Raw genomic sequence first — 21,657 nt, forward strand, 5'->3', positions numbered from 1 at the left:
GTAATACTTAGGCCAAGGATGGCTGTTTCAACGTGTTTGCATAACCTCCTTGAACTTAATATTTAGCCCCACTCCGGAGTGAGTATAGGGCACGACGGAGCCAAATAGAGAATGATAGAGGGAGAGAGAATCTGAATTGATAGAGAGGTCCAAGTCCAAGGCGGAGGTGATGCCATACTCTCCTCCGATGAGCGGCTCCTCTCTTTGATTAGCGAAAGAAAGGGAGGAGTGATGGAATGAGGATGGAGAGAGAAAAAGGCAGCACATTGTGGTGGCCTTCCTGTTCAAGAGTCTGTGATGAACTGTGTTTGACAGAGGGTTATTTTAACACAGTGGAACACATAAGATAATACAGAGGACCTCTATTTCAAATGACGCAACGCAGAAGGTGTCCACTTGGTATTTTCAGTTTACGTTACTGACGGTTAAGAGCACAGGCTTTACTGTAGCTCCGCTCACTTTAGTACAAGAGGGGAAGAGAGAATGAATGAATTATGTTGCTGTTTGTATCTAATTTGAGATGCTCATCATGCTTTGCAGTTGTCAGTTGGCACTTTCCGAGTAAAGCTTACTTTGTTTGCATTAGTATATTATATAGAGAGGCAACCAAAGTGAAAAAGTGATTTTGAATCTTCACTTTTAAGTGTGTTAAGCACTAAAATTCTGATAATGTAAACATACATGCCAAGGCCTGGTGAATAGAGGCCACATGCACAAGCAATCAGATGGTTAACATTTTGGCGATGGGCACAGCAGCGGACAGCGTCCACCCTGAAGACGGTTTAATGTATTGCTTGAGACCAAAGGATTAATCAATAATAAACATAATTATTCTATCCTATATTAAAGCAACAGCATATGTACGTTGCAGGTGGCTCTACTTTTATTTGTCATCTAATCTGACCTTAACATAACACTCCCTTCTGTGCCACATATTGTATAGTCTCATCTTTTGATGTTAAAAGAAAAAAAAGAAAAGGGGTGGGGGGAGGGGGATCAGAGACAGACGAGACAGGGGGGGTGGCATAACTCATCAGTGTTTATACTGAGGCCTTAGAGCTCTTTCTTAACACGCTGCATATGTGTGTATGTTTCTCCCTCTCTTCTTGTGTGTGTGTTCTTACAGTAGTGTGACTGGAGCAGCGTTGCTTATTCTGTGACCCTCACCTCTCTCAGATGACAGGGAGCTTTAAACAACCCAGCTGCTGTGTGTGTGTGTGTGTGTGTGTGTGTGTGTGTGTGTGTGTGTGTGTGTGTATGTGTGTGTGTGTGTGTGCGTGTACTTGTGTCTGACTGTGAGGCAGGGGAGCCCTACATGTGGTACAGTACAGCCCCCTGTCTTGTTTCTTGGGCCTTGGGGAAACACTGTCAGTCAGCTGAGCGGTGATAGAAAACTAACTTTAAGAGAATGAAAACCCTGCTCTGCTATAGGTAGGCTCCATGGAGGTTGAGTGCCAGTGCTCACCTTATTGGTTGAAGCAGCTCTGTAGATTGGCAGAGGCTTTGACTAATCTGATTGTGTTTTCGCTCGCATTGATGTGTAAAGGTACAGGAAAAGGTACGCCTACACACACACTGAAGCAAACACAGGCACACATGGAGACACCCAAGGTCATCCAAATGGGAATTAGCTGCCGGTGACATCATAATCATCACTGACATCCCACTAGGCCTTATTTAATTATCTATCCTGTTTTTACAACAACAGGAATCAGCCCGACCCCTCGCTGATCCTCAGAAGGTGATACAATGGAGCTAGAAGTGAGAGATGACAGCCATCAGTTGTTCTGTCAAAGCCAGAGCTTGTGTTTTTTTTTATAAAAGGAATAGTTAAACATTTTAGGATAATACTCTGAAAGATTAATATTGAGCTTTTCATCTCGCTATCTTGGAAAGAAGACAAAATGGTCCCAAATGTTGAACTATTCCGTCAAAACATATTAAATGTTAATTAAATCCTTGTGTCCTTCAGATGTTGTCTCTGCCTTGACAAGTTAGTCTTAGTTTTGAGAAAAAGTTATAATGCTCTCTTCATCTCATTTGTCTGCATTCACTCATACAAACACACACAGCCACCTGGTCTCTCTCTCAGTTCCTGTCTGTCTGGGTCTCTCTATCTGTCTCCCCCTCACCCTGGCTGGAATGCAGCGGTGGCCGTCTGGTCCTGCTCATCTTTGGGAGCAGTCAGCCATCTATCCTCGTCCCTGCTCCCACTCTAAACATTTGGCTAGTTTTGGCAGATTTGTTGATTTTTGTCCCCGCGTATTTTCCCTCTTGTTGCTGTAAAACTGATACATACTCTTTCAATTAGACCCCCCCCCCTCTTCCACCGGTCAGAGCACTAGTGTGGGAGTGGGGGTGAGCGGAGTAAGTGGGTTGTATATTTTATTAGTGAAGTGAAAACACACACAACCTGGCCCAGTTCTGGGAGAACCATCTGCTGTCATGGATTTTTCTTGGGAAGCACAGCTCAAGGTTAGCATATAAAGTTTAGCATTCTTGCTTGACGCTCAGGATTAGCATGTAATGTCTAATATAACTGCTCAAGAGGAATATTGGAGTTGACATGCATTTTTTAAACAAGACAGGCATGCAAGTTTTATTTGCAGTAGCTGCGGATATTTATCGATTAAGATAAATAATGGCTTAAATCCAGGCAAGCATACATATGGATGTGGGTAATAAGTGCATTTGGCATGTGGCTGGCTTTAGGTTAGCTGCTGCAAGTTAGCATGGGGCTAATCATACCTAAGGTAGCCAAAATGTGGACCTCCTGAAAATATATTTAACCCACATTTAGTTGAAACACAGATTTACCATCTGATCTGGTTTTGCAGTAAGCTTACCAAATGAGTGTGTGTGTGTGTGTGTGTGTGTGTGTGTGTGTGTGTGTGTGTGTGTGTGTGTGTGTGTGTGTGTGTGTGTGTGTGTGTGTGATTGTTGGAAATAGCCATTTTTCCTACCTCCTCAGTTGTAAATAACACAGTGTTCCAAGGTCATAAATAATAGTGTCACTCAACCATGCCCTATTCTCATGTCCTCTGCTTGCTCTCACCACAGGCCTCTAGTCCTGCTTAGCGAGGGGCCCTCGGCCTTGTGCCGCACCTTCACACACTCACAATCAAGGAACGGCAATAAAATGCAAGTGGAATGTTTCTGCGGAGCCGGTACAGTTAAGTGGTGGAAGGACATGATCACAAACTAAAACATTCATAATGGATGTTCTGGGAACAGATATCAGTGGCCTCCCCATGTTCTTGCTAACAAAATACATCACACATGAGCATGAGGAAATGAAAGCACAAATGTGTTCACAGACAGGCAAACGCACGCACACATGAACACACTGCACTTAGGGGCAGACAGTATTGATGGTTCCCTCGGGCATCACACGGACGCATCTGTTTCTGTCCCACTGACTCTCCACACTCATAATTTCAAGTAAGTCATAACACAAATTATAAACACATATCCTTCAACCGTGACGCCTAGGAATAACAACATGGAGTGCGCTGAGCTGATTTAGTGTAGGCTGGGGCTCTTAAATCTTTACCTTTGCTCTTTTCTTCCCTTCCTTCTCTCCCTTTCTTCACTCTTTTCTCTCTCATGCAGCACAGGTGGCAGTCCCTCTTGTCAAACACATACTTTCTTCTCTTATCTATTGCTTTCATCTCTTGCCAGCTCTTTTTTTTATAGTTTTTTTTTTTTCTTGACCCATTGGGTCTCCCGCGCTTTCTCTTCTCCTTCCCAGCCACAGTTCCCCTTCCCTAACATCCGCTTTCTTTGAATTTGCTGTGTGCAAGTGTATACACATGTGTGTTTATGCTCACTCTTGACCCTGTCTTAACCCTTCGTCACCCAGAAATCTGTCTGACCTGCCAGTGTCCCATCTGCCCTGTGACATCACAGTCCTTCGACAGGAGCCCCACTTCCAAGAGATCTTCATCAAAGTCTTCTCTCCTCATTTTTCATTCCTTTGTCCTGAATTATCTCCTTCCACATCACGTCTCCTTACCCTTCTCTTGTTCCACTCTTTGCATTCCAGTTTTTCTTTCCATATCGTCTCTGCTGACCTCCCCCCCTCCTTTCCCTCTCACCTCTCATCGCATGGTCATGTACTTTAGCCATCCATCTCCCACCTCTGCAGATCCAAATGTCTCAATATGTCCCAGGGACCATGAAGGTTCAATTGGAATCACATGTTGTAGTCGAGCTGAGAATTTCACCCCTTATAAATAAGATGTCAGTCCCGCCTATGCTTTTCCACAGAGTATTGCATACTCTCTCTATACTACTCTATAATACTAAAAGTAAATATGATGATAGTTTTATATTATATTAAATATTTATATATATATATATATGTATTATTACATTACATTACAGTTCATTTAGCTGACGCTTTTATCCAAAGTGACGTGCAAAAAGTGCAAACAATCATGGAGATACAACCCAGAACAGCAAGAATCTTGCAAGTACAATAGCTTCAAATAAGCCAGTTTGATGTGCAACATACAGAAACAATAGAATACAAATTCAACTATTAGCTATAAATAAGCCAAACCAATATAAGTGCAACATACAAAGAACATTTATTTTGTTTTCTTCATTCGCCGAGGTGCAGTCGAAACAGGCGAGTTTTCAGTCTGCGACGGAAGGTGTGAAGACTGTCCTGACATGTGTGTGTACATATATATATATGCTTATATATGTATATATATGTGTATATACTGTATATGAATGTCTATATATATATATATATATATATATGTATATTTATATACATATACTGTATGTATAACTTGTCAGCCAAATAGAATAGAAAAACTAAAGTACACAAGATTTTTGACACCAGAGATCCAGCAGCGGGATTTATTTTTCCTTTTATTAGAGTACCTTATGACTTCTCAGCGCATGGGGTCTGACTTTTATGAAGACTAATCACAAGTTTTTCATGAACAACCATTTCATTGCCGCCCTTTCAATTGGAAAGGAAATGAAGATAATCCTTTGTTTGTCCAGAACACGCCAAGGCTAAGTTAAGCAGGGAGTGAGACAAGAGGGGAGGAAAGAGAGAGGGTTCACCCGCTCATGCTCAAGATCAGCCGGCAGATACAGTGTGTGTGTGTGTGTGTGTGTGTGTGTGTGTGTGTGTGTGTGTGTGTGTGTGTGTGTGTGTGTGTGTGTGTGTGTGTGTGTGTGTGAGATTCATGTACATTGCAAGTGTGTTCTACAACTAAGGCCAAATGGCCACACAAATTAGATGTGATTAAATACTCCAGTGTGATTCAGGTTCAAAGACTGTAAGTAGTACTAATCAGCACACACACATTCACACACAATCACTGATTGAGGATGTGGGAGACAACATTTACAGGCTGGCTTTTATTGTTTTAGGAAGACATCACTCAGCAGAATCCTGCAGTACCACTCAGAGAGCACCCACAGAGAGACAGCTCTATAATCGGCTGTGTTAATTTAGAGCCTGGAAGTGATTTAGCTTGCGCTGAAGCATGGCAGACACTTTTGTTCGTAGGTTTAATTTAGTCAGGCTCAGAACTGTCTGAGGGTCAATCTATCATTTTCAGTTGGGAAGTCTGTACCTGTTCTAGGGAATGCAGGTGTGATGGATGTGACAACCATGTCTTCAGAGACAGCAGCACTTGTTCTGCTCTTAAAATGACAACATACAGTAATTCTTTTTGAGTGTAGCTTCCTTGTAGAGGTCTGCAATTGCTGCTAAGTCACAGACGATGATTAAATTGTCAGAATGTGCAGAGACCGCTTGGGTTCTGTGTGTGGCTTTTTTTTTTTTTTTGCTTGCAGGAATCCACAAAGTATCGCATCATTATTGACTTTTTTCGTAAGTGTTCAAACACCCACGCCGTGTCTTTCATCAGTTGATTCAACCGAGCCAATTTGATGAATGGGAGTGCAACAATCCCTCATGAAGTGACTCAGCGGTGGTCAGAAAGAGATGGATCTCTATTTGGCTTTTTCAGATGAGTTCACAGATTAGATAAACTTCTTCTTTCAAACTGAGGTGGGGGTTAGAGCCCCTAACCTTCCAATGCACTCTTTTCTTCCACCACGTTGGCCCTGTACTTAGATTTTCTCAGTATTCAAAAAATGTTCCCAGTGCTAAGTGTTTCAGCTTGTTGTGCAGTTATTTTGTGAGTAGTAACAGTCACATACTGACTTAGATGGACAACATTCTCAAGATGTGTTTGCATGCAGTTAAAGCTAAAGGAGATAAGGAAAAGTGTGAGACTTATGGGATGTGGCCCGAAGTTGGAGTTTCCATGTCTGGCAATGTGCTGTAAAGATGGCCATCCTGCGACTGTTAATCTGACACATTGTTTATGAACAGTGACACAGTGTGCCGCATTCCTTGCCCATATATGACTTTGTGCATCACTTCTTCACTCTATTTAGATATAAGATAAAGCAATGGCACTTGGATTGCCACTGTGCCGTGCTCTAAAAGGCAAAATTCATCATCGGGTTTATTAGACCATGGATGTAAACTTGGATCGTATTAAGAGAGATTTAAAGTTGCACTGTTTTGTGGATTTCTTTTTAAAAAGTATTTTTGCCAAGTCAAGCAGAATAGTCCTGTAGTCTGAAGCACTTGCTCTGGTCAAATGTAGGTGTGTGTGTGTGCGTGTGTGTGCGTGTGTGTGTTCCCATTACAGTGAGCATTAAAAGGAATAACAGCGGAGGTGTGGAGGGACGAAAAGTGTCATGTCGGTCCTGCTCTGTGATTAATGGTGTGATTAGCTGCTCCGATCCATGTCAGAACCCACATACATGCACGTGCAAATACATGCGCAACATGCAAGCACACACAAACACACAGAGGCCTATTAATGGCCTTGAATGGGAGAATCCAGATGCGACGTGCAGATAATTGTACTAAAAACACCAAATGTGGAGTCCCAGGCCAGCAGAACTTTATTCTGAGCTCAGCATGTTTATTTTCGCAATTGAGTTATTTCTGCAGGGACTTAAATCATGGAATAAAAACACTCCAATGCAGGTCAATTTTTAATTGAGTTCAAAGTGTATATTGATCCCTCCCTCCTCCTCTTCCTTTACCCTTCACCTCACACAAATCCAAACATTACCTTACCATGTTGGTTTAATGCCGTCCTAATTTCAGCCACGTCATGTTTATCCAACTCAAAATACCTTCAGTGCCTAAACAGAGACAAATAACCATACATGGAATGAGTCTACTGTACATGTAAATGTGCGTCTTCTGGTTTTAGCTCATTGTCTCCTGTTCTTTTATAATTATATTTTTAAAGTGTGCCTGGAGTCAATGGCCATAGCACAGCAGGAGTGTGCTTCTGCGTGTGTTTACGAGAGTGACTGTATAAAATGTGTGTTTGTCACAACACTGGATTTACGACATCCTGCTTGATGACGAGGATATTCACCACCAAACTGCTCCAAAGGCTCAGACTTCTCTAGAAGGGTTACGCAAGACATTCTCTTGAGTCCTGTGGGTGTACATTTGTACTTCTAGTGTGTGTCTTTGAAGAAGTTTGGGTGGTATGTTTTCTCTGCACCTGTAGACAGTCATTTGTTGCCACCCCCATGCGTACACACACTCACACACACACACACACACACACACACACACACACGCACACACACACAAACAGACACAGACACAGACACACACTGTGGTAACCAGCAGTGACAGAGGAAAGATGTCATATCCTCCTCAGCCGACTCTTTTAGACTCCATTACACTATTACATGTCCATGAGTCACTCTGAGGTACCACTAATACAGCACTTAGCAGACCACTTCAAAGATGTCTGCTTCTTTCCTGTGGAATCTCTGTCTGAGTTTAAGGAGCTCTGGAATGAGTGAGTTTTCTGTGACATCTGCATATGTACAAATGCCCACAGCTGCAGATGTGGGTGCCTGCATCTCTGTGCTGTCCACCTGTATATTTTCTGACTGTTTTTTGAGACTTTTACATTATATCTTTTTAGTTTTATTTGGCGAGTACATAATAGGTGAATAATCGTTTTATATATTTTGTCCATTAACAATAACATTCCTTTTTTCCTGTTTCACCCTTCTTTCTACATTTCCCGCTCTCACCCCCTCAGGCAGCAGGCTTTGTTGGCCGCCATCAGTGAGAAGGATGCTAACATCGCCCTGCTGGAGTTATCCTCCTCCAAACGGAAAAAAGCCCAGGAGGAAGTGATGGCTCTGAAGAGGGAGAAAGACAGGCTCATGCACCAGCTCAAACAGCAGGTACATACACCACACGAGACCACCAAGTTATTTATATGTGCATATAAACGATGAATTAAATTTACAGCTCTCCTGGTCTAAGAGGTTGACTGGTCTGCACATTAATCAAATGGAGCCTGGCCTTGCGGTCACCGTTTAGGACATGTGAATCAAAGCAGAACTACAAATGCAAACCTGCTGCAGATGGTGAAGCCTTGCCTGCACTAAAACAGCCTCATGGGCAGACTTTTGAACTTTAAAACCAGGAACAGATAGACTTGAATAATTCCTGGTAGTTAACAGAGTAGACTTCCCCGCCCCAAACCTCACTTACTGTGTTCAGTCATCGTAAGCCAAACCAGTCAAGCAGGAGCTGTAATTCCAAATCCAGGCGCATAAACATATGAGGAACACTATTCTCTTAACAATCATGTTGCAATCAGACTCATTAGATGCACTCAAGTTGCAGGCGTAGGTTGGTATCATTGATGATTCACTGGCGGACTTTTCTGTCGCACATCTTCTGGTCAGACATAAATCCCAGCACACACTCAAACACATACTTACGCACCTATTTCCCATATTGCCCTGGCTCTCAATATAAGTGGAGGCTGATGAAGGTATGTGGGTCATTAAGGTCTGGTCAGACCACATCAGTGACTGAGCTAACGTGAATGCTAACAATAATGAGCCACCAGCAGGGAGTCCACATATACAGTCTCCTGAGTCACAGGGGCTTCTGGGAAACATGGTGCATTTAAAAGTCAACAGATGCAGTGACTGGGCGTGCATTTTAGTGCAAACCCATGTTTGTTTGTGTCTCGTAAACGGTAAACAGCCCCTAGGGGGTGCAATTCCGTTCGAGGAATTTCGAGGAAAGCCTATTATCTGTTTATCGCCATTGGATGCGTCATTTTTCCCGTTGGGTAACCAGCAGTTACAGTCCACCTGATGATGTGATGAGCTCTAATTGCAACAATGTGGCCTCCGGGTCTGGAGCAGACATGGGGAGAAGAAAAGAAGAAAAGGAAGGGATGGGAGAAGAGAGGGGTGGGCAGCATTAACTTTCTTTGTCTCCTCTGTCTCATATTTTACAAGATCTTCATGCACACGTGCATATAAATCTATGTGAATGTTACTGCTAAGTAGGGATGCACCGATATCAGATATCTGGCCGATATTGACTCCAATAGCTGGATCGGTTATTGGTGACAATAAGGCTGACCTGTTCGATTTAATTCTATCTTTATTTGCTATACACATTATCTACTGGAATGTTTTCCAAATAGATTTGTGCATCCCTAATGTTAAGTGCAACGGTGTACCAGGCAGTGCTAAGGCCACCTAGTGCCGGGGCCTGAGAAGTGTGAGACTTTGTCTTATATTGATGTTAGAGAGGTTGTAAGGTAAGTAGTTCCTATAGGGAGTCTCTACTTGGCTTCCTTCCATTCAACAGAATGAGCTCTCTGGAGGTTGTGTTGTTCAACATGACACACACCGGCTCTCTGTCTCCTGACCCATTGACACACATATCAGGATAGGTTGCCTTCATAAGGTCCACAACAGCCAATGGCGGAAGGAAACCGATCAGGAAATGCCAAAGAATTATGGGACTCTGAGTCTCATAGGAGAAAGCTGATCTGTAGACAGCAGATAGATTTACAGATAGCAGTGCCCGGTCTGACCTCCCCACATCCCTCATTTGGAAGATCTTGAGTGTGTATGCATAAAGACGGCGGTCTAAGATACACTTTTCTTTCTCAGACAGTTTGCTACTCTTTGAGGCATAGGCCTTCTTCAGGCCTTCAGACAGACACATATATACAAAGAAATAGACACACACATGAAAAGTGTAGTGTTTAGACTTATCTAGGAGAGAGTCAGAACTAATGTATCCCCATGTGGGAATTCTCTGTGTGGGACCATCTTACTGATGGATGGCCAAACATCACTGGTGCTTTGAAGCTGAGAAAAGATGGATTCAGAATCCTCAGAGGTGTGACATCTTCTGTGACTTTTTCTCTCTTTTTTCTCTCCTACTCCCTCCCTCCTTGTCTTTTATGGACGCACTTGAGCATCCATCCTCTCGCTATGCTGAAAAGATGGATTTTTTGTTCTTAGAGATGTGTCATTTACAACGGCTTATGTAAAACGATCTGCCTGCTTGGTCTCTGTGTTACTCCGTTTTACTGGGATAGCATGGCAATGTTACACACACAGAGACTTGATTAAAGGAGAATGTATAAGTGTTGTTACAATTGTGCAGCCTTTCCCCAGCTGCATGTGTGTTCAAGACCTTTCTTGTCAGCCTCCTGTGTCCATATGTGTTAATGCAGCGCTGCTCTAATCAGGACAGGCTTGTGATTTACAGACGGCTTGGATTGAGGTTTGGGATGCAGCTGTGAGCACAGCAGCAGGATCATCGCTGCCATGTTTACACCAGCAGCTGCACTTTGATACACATGCAGAGGATACTTGCTTCACACACACAGTACAGGCCAAATCTGTTATGGTTAGGAATGTCAATGAAGAACCCTCCTCTCAGCAGTGCCACCTGTGTCTATTCCAGTCTGCCTGATCTACAAGCAGGCCTGGAGGCCATTACTGAGCTGTTTACTCTGCAAAGGCCATAATTAACACAAATTAAAACACATACATTCCACCACACAGACATTTTATATGTGCACACCTTCGCACATACACACAGGAATATGTCTGTAAGAAGAGAGTGGATCTGTGTGTGTGTGTTGTGTGTGTGTGTGAGTGTGTGAGTGTGTGTGTGTGTGAATAAACTGGATGGCCACATGTGGGCTATCATGACCACACAGTCAGTTTCTTCCAGAAGCAATTCATCACTTCATTCATTTATGTTTTTGTCTCAGGTCATTAAATACACGTGTGCACATACACACACACACACACTCACACACACACATGCAAACACATTCTAGGACGTTTGGCTTCCCCATCCTACCAAATATGGTTGCAATTAGATGAACAGGAACGAGTAATATGGTTCTTATTAGATTAGAAGCAAGGACAAAACACACATCAACTCTTTTGACCCTCGGCTACTAATTAGTTTTAAAAATATTTCTCTTTGAGAATTAAACAGCATGTTTAAGTCTGCACTGAAGCACCTACAGCATGTACTGTGTTGCAGTACAGTAGTTACATCAGCTGCATGGTATATGATAGTAATTGTCCTAGCCGTAATGACAGGTGTCAGCTCCGTAACTGTTGCATTGAGACAAGCCCCACCCAGTCACACCTGCTAGTGTCAACACCTGAGGTCACGGAGGGCCGTACACCTCAACCTAGCCTTTAACTGCTCTAACCACTGGTCTGGTGTCTGTCTGAGCCCTCCTCCATCCCTCACTCTTCACCACTGTGTCAGTGTTCTCGCCTTATCTAAGCGGCTCTTCTCCAATTTAAGCTAATTGCTAACCTCTTTAATACCAGCCACATCCTCTCCTCTGATCCTGACTGGCTCGTTTCCTCAGTCATTTAGTCCTCAGCTCCTTATCAGCAGTGATGTCCCCGGGCCGCTGACTACTGTTACACCATCTCCCTCCTATCATCCCAGCTGACTCTGGCTTTTTGTCTCATGGCTGTCTCTCATCTAAACAAGGAAATCTAACAAGAAAGCCGCAACGTTTCGGATTCAAGATGTGCGCATGTCTTTCCCTCGAATCATCTTCATCCCACACACACAATCCCACCTCCCGCTCTGCAGTCGCGTCCGCCTTCAGGGGAAGTATCTGCAGTAAAGAGAACACAGCTGAGCCTGTCAATATATCTGCACCCACTCTGTCTCGGTCTATCTCTCAGACAGCTGGCTTCAATGGAGTTGGGCTGATTGTTAACGTTAGTCAGCCTCGGCTGTTATCTCTCTCCGAAGCAGTGATGTTGGCAGGATGACAGCCCCTTCCACAAACACTCACGCAAATACACACAGATGCACAATACACAAACAAAGGACACATAGTCTTGCGTACCCATTTACAGGCATACAGAAAGATACATATTTGAGTGCAATTGTAATCAATGATATCTAGAAAGAGGTTGCTTCACCCGGGCCAGAACGCCTGTGGGATACATGAAACACTCACTAACTGTTCTTACTAGGATTCGTGTAATCCAATTTAATTATAATCTGCAATATGGATGACATTTGACAGACTTCATCAGACACTCCGACTCACTCAATTTATGACCTGTCAAGTGTTGTTAGCGGCACGGTTTTTATCATCCAAGAATCCCTCAGCCTAATCACTCTAAGACCCAGAGAACATTTTTAAGAAACAAATAAGCAGTGTTGGAGAAATGAATGGCCTAGGGTACGTGTGTTATAATGATGGGTTATACATTTTCTTATTTATCTCCTTTTTTTTGGCAGACTCAGAGCAGAATGAAGCTGATAGCGGATAACTACGAGGAAGATCACATCCACCCCCAGCATCATCCGCATCATTCTCACCACTTGCATCCAGCAAACGTGCATCACCGAAGCCTGCCAAGAGGGGCCCCCCATACCAATCACCGACCCCCTATGGACCAGGTCAATATGAATGTGCACAAACACACAGACACACACCTCACCTACAGCAGCCAGTTTAGACTTGTGTTCACAAGATGACATGTTGTGGGCTTTCATCTTCATGCTTTTAAAGTTGGTGCAATTTTGTATTTGTCATTTTCACCACCAGTCAGTTGTGGTCGGACTCTGCAGCCTAAAATTTCCCCTCTCACTTCTCCTGTGTCTCCTCTCCCTCAACCCCATTACTTCCTGCCAAGTTAGAGTTATTCATATCATTTAGATAAGGGGCCTGAAGGGAACAGCTGCCAAATGAGTGTTTTTGATCAATGGGATTTGTGTGTGAGATTAGTTTATATATCATTCATCTCTCATATGAGCTCCTTCTCTCTCTCTGTGTATCATATCCAGACTGCCTTAAGGGCAAACTTAATGTGTCTATTTGAAGAGAGCTGAAGAAGAAGCAGAAACGGCTGTTGTTATTAGGACAAAGTGTTTGTGTGAGCGTGCATGCATCCAAGTTTGCATACTGTAGGCGTGTGCGTGCATGCACGTGTGCAGTGTAGATGCACATGGAGGTGCACACCTGAGTCTTTGTTGATACTATGTACCCAGATGAAATCGCTACCGGGGGAAAGCAATCTTCAAAGAAAGACAAGGATGATTTCACTGTATTTCCATTAGCTGATTAAATCTTCTAGTTATTCGAATGCAATATAAACTCATCACAGCTCTATTGTTGTCAAGAGGTTGCGATTGGGGATTTTCCGAAACTATAAAGATGAAGTGTGTTGGTGTATGTATGTTTGGAGATTTAAGACCAATACCTGGGGATTTCCACCTGAGTCTAAATTCTAACATCTGTTCTATCTGATATGCACCATTACATGTTTCTAGACCTTATGAAACTGCTGTCTAATTTGGAGTCAAACATGCACTGGGGATCCCCTTTCCTTATTACCTCCCCAACACACGCACATGCATACAAGCACACAATCATATCCATGCATCACCCCACACATACCTCGGCAATATTTAAAAGAACAGGATAGCTGGTTTTAATATTATTTTAGTCTTTTACACCTATGGAAAAGACAAAAAAATGTTATCCCTAAAAGAATGTAAGGGTCTGGGGGTTGATTGACATCCATATGCACATTTTTCACTCATACAGTGGGGTATATTTATTTGATCATTTGCATCCTTTTCAATTACAGAATGAATCTACATCTAATTTTGAAGATTTGTGTGACATATGCTGTAATATTATGGAAGTTTGAGTGGGGAAACGAATGGCATGGAACACAGTTTAACCCTTGAAACCGCCCTGTAATCCCACAAGGACCACTTTTAAATTCAAGCTGTAGTAGTTATTAGGTTATGTTATGTTGTGTTTTTCAACTGACTTGCCAAAATTATATTATCAAGCGAGCCCCTGCATTGTTCTAGTGTATTTCAGAATACTATGCAACCACAGCAGGCTTCATATTAAGCAGTAGCGCTGCAGGGGGTCAATTTTTAGTATCACACATTACTCTCCTTTACTTTGCCCTTATAAATATCTTTCTTTCAATATGGCTACCCAGCACTTTTTTACTGCAGCAGTGTTAATAGTTTGACATATGAAACAGTAGCTCTCTGCAAGTGATATTCTAATGTTTCAAATTGGACCGAAAAAGCCTAGTAAAGAAAGTATTATTTTGCTTGCTGGGAAATCTTGTTAAGAATGTAGGGAATAACAAAATAACTCATAAATCTGGGCCTATTGGCTGAATTATACTTTCTCTACTTTATATGTTTATAAAAGGGAACTGAGATGGCTTTGTACTTTGTATACTTTGTACGCAACATTTGGGGGAAAATAAAGTCAAATTGGTTTTAAAAGGGGGCAACAATAGAAATACAATAAATGTATGTGAGATTAAAGACAATGCCGACAAATGTGTAAATTTGTAAATTGTGTAGATTTAGCAAAGTCCTCTGACACATTGCATAGGAACCAAATGCCAAAATTTAAAATGTGTATCAAGATGCCATCACAAGCTAAAGCCAAACTGAATATTATTTAGGTAAGTTGTTTCTCTGTCGCTCTCCCTCTTGTGTCAAGCACACACGCTTCAAAAACAACAGACCCTGTTGACAGATGTCAGCCATTCACCTCTTGGCTTTTCCTCATATCTGATCTTTGACCTCATGGGGAAGTTCGGCAGAGGTCAGGCTAAGGCCTCCAATGTGTGTGTGCGTGTGTCTGCATGTGTGTGTGTGTGTGCACTGCTGATGGGGGTTGTTAGGTCACACAGTCTGAATGTCACTGAAGTCCCTGATGGGAGACTGTTTTCCCTCCAAACACAGGACTCCTTTAATCTCCCTCTTTCAAATGTGATTAATTACTCCATTTGTTTTTCTTGACCACTTTGTTCTATTGCTGTCTTTATTCTATTACTTCACCTTTTCTCTTCTTAACTTTTTACAATGCTTCTACCACTCTTTTCCTTTAACCATACCTCTTGTCTTGTACTTCTTTAACATCACTACTGTTGTATTTTCTTCTTTACCCACAGTTTTTCTCTTCATACCTCGCTGTCTCATTCCTTCCTTCTGTCTTTTCTCCCTCCATCCTTCCCATTTCAAATGTAATATCCAAGTGCGGCCAGGCCAGTGGTTCAGTGCATTGCCTGGTCTAGGAACACCACTCGAAAGATGATTGATGATGATAATGATAATGATGATGAAGAGGGTCTGCACGCTCACCCTGGAGACCACAATGCCTTTCCAAGATACAGCTAGTGCCATGAATAACATAACAGTGGCCACACGTGCATTTCTTTTTTTTTTGCATTTGCATTTGCTCAAACACAGACACATAGACACCACTTCCACACCCAACTGGCACATTTAAGACACGTAAGCACAATATGCATGCACTGGAATAGCAGACACACAAATGCAAGAACACACGTCAAGGTTTTCCAAGGACGCAAACCGCATGTCATTCAAAGCTCATGCTACGGTTAGTGGGTCCATCCCAATCCTCTAACTATACTCCCTGTCCTACTCTTAATCTGTGATGGACTTTGTCTGAGGACAGGTCAAATCTAATTAAAGGAAACAAGCGCAGGAAGTGGATTTAGCTTCTTGAGATGCACCCCAGGTCTGTGTCTCAGCATGGAGTGTGTGCAGTGTGACGGGGATGTTATATTCATGTTGTTCTCATTTAGCCATGCCAGCACCGCTGCCAGATACTTGGCAGCAGCCTCTGAAGGAAATAGAAAACAGCAAGTGTTTATCAGAGACAGAATTATACAACCTTTTGTTTTGGGTTGTTGCTCTTTTTTTCAAAGCCTTAACATGCTGCCTGCTACAGGTTTATGAGAAGTAGCACATGGTATTTGGCCTATTTGTGTGTGTGTGTGTGTGTGTGTGTGTGTGTGTGTGTGTGTGTGTGTGTGTGTGTGTGTGTGTGTGTGTGTGTGTGTGTGTGTGTGTGTGTATGTGTGTGTTTAACCTGGCAGAATGAGTGGTTATAGGCCTGGCTCTGTTTACAGGGCCTGTCACAGCCATTCACTGCATCTTAGCATTTACCATCTAGCATGTTCCATTGAAAGGCCATTATATCTATAGCTTAGCTGCTTAGGTGTAGCCTACTGAGTTTACCGAGCTTGTCACAACCACTCAGTCCAACCAAAGCCGCTGTGGATTGCAGCCAAGGCCCTCGTGTGTTTTGCTCTTGTGTAGCATAGACACTGCTTTGCCGTAGCCTAGTTTAGCATTATGCAGGAAAGAGTTTGGTTATAGTGAGCTGCCAGCTCATGCTAACCATTGTAATGTTAGTGTCTGAGTGAATTAGCCTTCTTGTTAGCAGGACTCTTGTCTGCACAGTTTCAGCCCCAAGGAAACCCCTTGTGTGTTTAGTTATTGGTTCCTAACAATCACACTGAGGAAAGCATTTTATGATATCATACACAGCTTTTTTGAATGAGGAAAATGGACAGGACTGTTTTGATTAAAAACCACAGGGGGATAGGAGGACCAGAGGATTAGGCAAGGAGACTCTACTTGTAAAGACATAACCGCTGGGCCAGAGTTTGTTCAGTAAATGGTTTGGTCCAAAATGAATTTGCCATTTCTGCCAAATACATGCATTTTTGGAGACTTTTGACATGAAATACTAACGGTTAATGGAGTGATGATGATGATGATTTTTTTTCTCACAGGACGATGAAGAGGGAATATGGGCATGATGACCATTGCCATGGAAACCCTGCATCCATTGATCCACAGTGAGTTTCTACTGCACAGTTATTGTTAATTTCTTTTCCTAATTTTAGATTTAATGTACTCCTTGCCAGGGTGTAATGCTGTATATCAGCTCCAGATATTTTAATGATCTTCTACACAATAGGCTTCTTCAGTGAGCTCATGTAACCATTAGCCGGGGACATTGATGGCACCACAATAACCACAGTATTACCCAACTCTGACAGAAGAAAGTGTAATACAACCCGGCTCCTTTTCCCCGTTTCTTATGAATTACAGTCGAATAAAGAGCCTCAGTTGATTCAGAGGTTTATGGCTGCCTTTCTATAAGTGCTACAGTACAAGTGTTCATATGCTGGTTGGGCCGCATGCTGTGTGTGCACTCTGTGACAATATAGGTAAATGTGCACTATTAGACCAATACAAAACCAGGCTACCAAACCCAAACCAGGGCCCGCAGGTGATAAAAAACGACACACTGAGATAAAACAGAGATGGACGAGTCTGTCTCTCCCCGCCTCACTTTTTCAGTCATAGTAAAGTTTTACCCCGCTACTCCACCCTGTTGTGTGCCAGTGTGTGGGGTAGTTAATTACATTACAACACAGAACAGTCATGAAGCTTTTTTTTAAGGCTGCAAGCTGAAAAAGCATAAAATGAAGAATGCAGAGTCATAAAGGATAATTCCTGTTTTCGGGTTTTTATATCGAAGCCCCCCCATAGACTCAGGATGCCTTTGAACGTAGGCGTGTGGAAAGAGGTCTGTGCAGGGAGGGTTATGGTTTTCATGCAGCTAATACATGTGTGTGTCAGACAAAGATAGACAGTGAAAAAGTGAGATTTGGAAATGTACATCAGAGAGATAGCGAAAGAAAGATGGGAAAAGAGAGGGGAAGGGTGCTTATGTATTTATGTGGGAACGAGAGAGAAAACCAGGCAGCGTGGTATACTCATAGTTTCCAGTGCATCTCATTCTTTTCCCCCAGTAATCCACAGGTGGACCATCACAAGCAGACTCTGTCTCTAACCTCAATGACTTAGTAGTTGTGCACTTTGCCCTAGTGCTGCTTTTGGGATTAAGAGCCCTATAGCTTGTGTGTGAGCAAATGGTTTGTGTTCCTGCAGTGTAAAGCTTTAGTGTGTTTAGCTATGATGTTTGTGTGTGCATTTCCAAGTGTGTGTGTGTATGTGTGTGCAAGAGAGCGTTGCTGAGCTATACAGTGCCGGAGCAGCCCACATAGCCTATAATCCAGTCCATGTGTGCTGAGAATGCAGCAGTGTCAGGATTCACCGTAATGAAACAGACCACACTGCCCCCTTTCTCCCTCTCTTTCCATCTCTCCATCTTTTTCCATCACTCCTGTTCTTTCCACCTCTCCGCAGATTTCAGCTCACCCAGCTCTAACGTGTACTCCTTCAAGGTAAACCTAGAGCTGGACCCGTGACTAGCCTACTGCTTCGGTATCTCCAATCAGATATCGTGATGGTGTGTGTATGCACGTGTGTGTGTGTGTGTGTGTGTGTGTGTGTGTGTGTGTGTGTGTGTGTGTGTGTGTGTGTATTAGTACTTCTTATCCCGATCTAATAGAATAAGCCAGGCACATTAGCCTTTAGCACAGAATGGTGTTGTGGCTGGCGATATCAGTCCTGCTCATCTATCCACTGCTGTTATTCTGGCAGTGCACAATACGAGCGCAGCTAACGTGTATTAGCCATTCTCAATGGGAGAACAGATGGGAGCCATTTAGCGGTGTGTAGCTACAGCGCAATAAGGCCAGACCTAATCCCCATATCCTGTCCCTGAGTGAGCCCTCCCTAATATGAGCAAACAGAGATGACAGCACCGATAGACAAATAGCCAGGGATCTGTGTGTATGTGTGTGTATCGGTGTCTTTGCAGGCATGCATGCTTTGATTGGTGTTCCTTATGGATAACCTTGACTCCCAGTGCTAGGCTACATTTTGAATTCCACACAAACCTAAGTGCTGAGTTTGAGTTGGCAAGTTCAAGTTCTGAGCGTCCAGGTGTGGATTTGTATTGGTTAGCCATAGATTTCTCTAAAAGGACACTGGGCTCTGATTGGCTCATTGTGGTTGTGTATGTCCTGCTGTTGATTACAGAGGTTTTGTTTACCCTTTTGGCCTCCAAGACCCCCCCTCTAATGAAATAAGAATGTCCTTTTGGACTGAGAGCACAAGAAAAGGGGGTTGGAGGAAAAAGTAAAGGAGAACATGGGGCCAAAAGAGTGAAGCAAAGTGGGGGGAAGAGGTTTTCTGGAAACATTATGCTTTTATCCCACCGTGAAGTTATTTGTACTGAATGAAGCGAAAAGAAGCTGAGAGGCTTTCCAAGTGGGGACAGAAATATGTGTGTGTGTGTGTGTGTGTGTGTGTGTGTGTGTGTGTGTGTGTGTGTGTGTGTGTGTGTGTGTGTGTGTGTGTGTGTGTGTGTGTGTGTGTGTGTGTGTGCGGGTGCGTGTGTGTGTGTGTGTGGAAGGAGAGAGGCCTTGTTCAGGTTAAAACAAGTCAAGAAGACGGCTTTGATTTGTCCATGCTGTGTATGCACTGAATACAGTGTTTGTATATCTCCATTGTGTATGCCAGTAAGTATCCCACTCTTATGTATGCACAGCTTAAGAAAGTCTAGAAAAAGTAGTCTAAGATCAACGGGAAACTTGTTATTTTAAAATACACTTTAGTTAAAGTGTCACGTTTGTGTTTGTCTCTCTTGCCTGATCGTGATTGATCAAGTCCAAGGGCTCCTCTTAACACAAAAATGGCTTTAAAGCTGAAAAACCTGACAACCGTTTAAACTCATGAACGCAAAAACTACAACAACCATGGAATCAAAGCAGGAAACAGTGAATTTGGTTGACAAGACGATAGATCCTGAACATGATTATATTTCTCACTGTATATATACTGTAATTATTATTACTTTTAAAGCCTCCTGTGGACAGGTGTTGTAAATGAGTGTTTAACTACAAACACTAACCACGGTGCATCTGGTCCTTGTGCATACATGTATGTTAAATTATAATGATGCTTTTGTTCCATCTGTCTGTACGCTGAGCCGTCACCGTTCTCGTAAACACCATATCTCAGGAACGCCTCGAGGGAATTTCTTCAAATTTGGCACAAACATCCACTTGGACTCAAGGATCAACATATTAGAATGTAGGGGTCAAATCTCAAGGTCACTCTCACCTCACAAAACATGTATTTGGCCATAACTCAACAATGAATACGTTAATTATGTCAATAATAATTCTAGTGTATTCTAGCTTGTTTCTGCGGATTAAAATGTTGTTTATTGATAATTTCTCCTTGTTAATGAAGTGATGTTGTTGTCATTTGTCAGATTACTGTGTGGATAAATGCCTTGCATGGCCTTTAGTCTCTCGGTGGTAGATTAGTAAAGGTCAGTAACACCCGACTGGTTGTGCTGATCCTATCGGCGGTGCTTTATGAATATCCTGCTCTGCAGCAGTTAAGATTACTCTTCTTTGTGCTCCCTTATTGTCAGGTTGTTTACGAAACCAAACTCTCACAGTGAATAGAATTGATATCGGAAAATAAAAACATGTGAGTATTGACTGTGGGAAATCACATCACCTTTCAGTGTCTACAATTTTATAATTACGGTGATAGCAGTTTACAGCTCAGACGTGTCTGTCTGTTAATGTCACCCTGTTCACATTCCTTTTAACAATAAACAAAATGCCATTAAATTTAATTTCAAGGTTGGCTTTGAAAGAAAAGTCTGCCAGCAGCATCGATAACGGTTGAGCCGGCCGTGCCACTTTTTCTGCACTGCGTGCCAGGATGGATCTCCAGTGTAAACAACTATCATCCCACGCATTAATTACGACACGCTAACGGCACATATTTTAACAAGGCGCCTGAAGAAATATCTGCCTCATGTAATCAACACATCTCAGTAGGTGTTGATTAATAAATACATTGGTTTAACTCTGGATTTTCTACGCAATCAGGAGTGAATACAAGACGGTTGGTTTAGTCTTTTCATTTCATTATTCCGTGACTATGAGTGATTGTATGTAAACATGTGTGCATGTCTACATAAACACTTGTGTGTTCATTCGGCTAATGCTCGGGTATGCATCTCCTCACACATGTGTGTAGCCGGGCTGTGCAGTGTGTCTTTGCTGACCAGTGAACCGCAGCTCGCAGGTCAGTAGAGGCGTCTGACCAAGGCCATCCCTCAGCCAGCTGTCAGCGTCATCGGTTTGTGAGGTCAAAGGTTGTTCCACTAGATTGAACATGAGTGGAGAGAGGTCGATAACTCAGCAACACCTGAGCAACAACATCTGAGTGCGCTGCATGTCGTATCTATTTCAGTCCATCCTGCGACGTGTGAGAAACAACACCTGAATTATTTTCCAAAAGTCCCTCTTCTTGTGAAGGTGCATCGTGCTGTAGGTCTTTATGTATATAGTTACACATTACACCTCCCATGAGGAACACACAGCTGTAAGACTGATGGGAGCAGTTGTGATTGCTAACTAAATATTTTGCTATAAAAGTTTGTGAAAGGAAGCAATGGTTTATGGCGTGAGATAGAAACTCCGTGTTAATCATCTTGA

General features: G+C 42.7%; 1 protein-coding gene across 5 annotated transcripts in view; it reads left to right on the plus strand.

Moving 5' to 3' along the window:
• The window catches only part of LOC115011075 (ELKS/RAB6-interacting/CAST family member 2), a 147,072-nt gene that overhangs the window by 95,591 nt on the left and 29,824 nt on the right, over positions 1 to 21,657 (plus strand). For 4 of the 5 annotated variants that reach the window (XM_029436015.1, XM_029436018.1, XM_029436019.1 and 1 more), the window contains 3 exons: positions 8,130 to 8,277; positions 12,656 to 12,817; positions 17,008 to 17,073. In XM_029436015.1, the coding sequence (XP_029291875.1) occupies positions 8,130 to 8,277; positions 12,656 to 12,817; positions 17,008 to 17,034 (337 nt within the window). In that variant the 3' untranslated portion in view covers positions 17,035 to 17,073. The remainder of the gene's footprint in view (positions 1 to 8,129; positions 8,278 to 12,655; positions 12,818 to 17,007; positions 17,074 to 21,657) is intronic. The other variant, XM_029436020.1, reaches the window with a different exon arrangement.

Source organism: Cottoperca gobio, chromosome 7, assembly GCF_900634415.1.
Source record: "Cottoperca gobio chromosome 7, fCotGob3.1, whole genome shotgun sequence".
Classification (NCBI taxonomy): domain Eukaryota; kingdom Metazoa; phylum Chordata; class Actinopteri; order Perciformes; family Bovichtidae; genus Cottoperca; species Cottoperca gobio.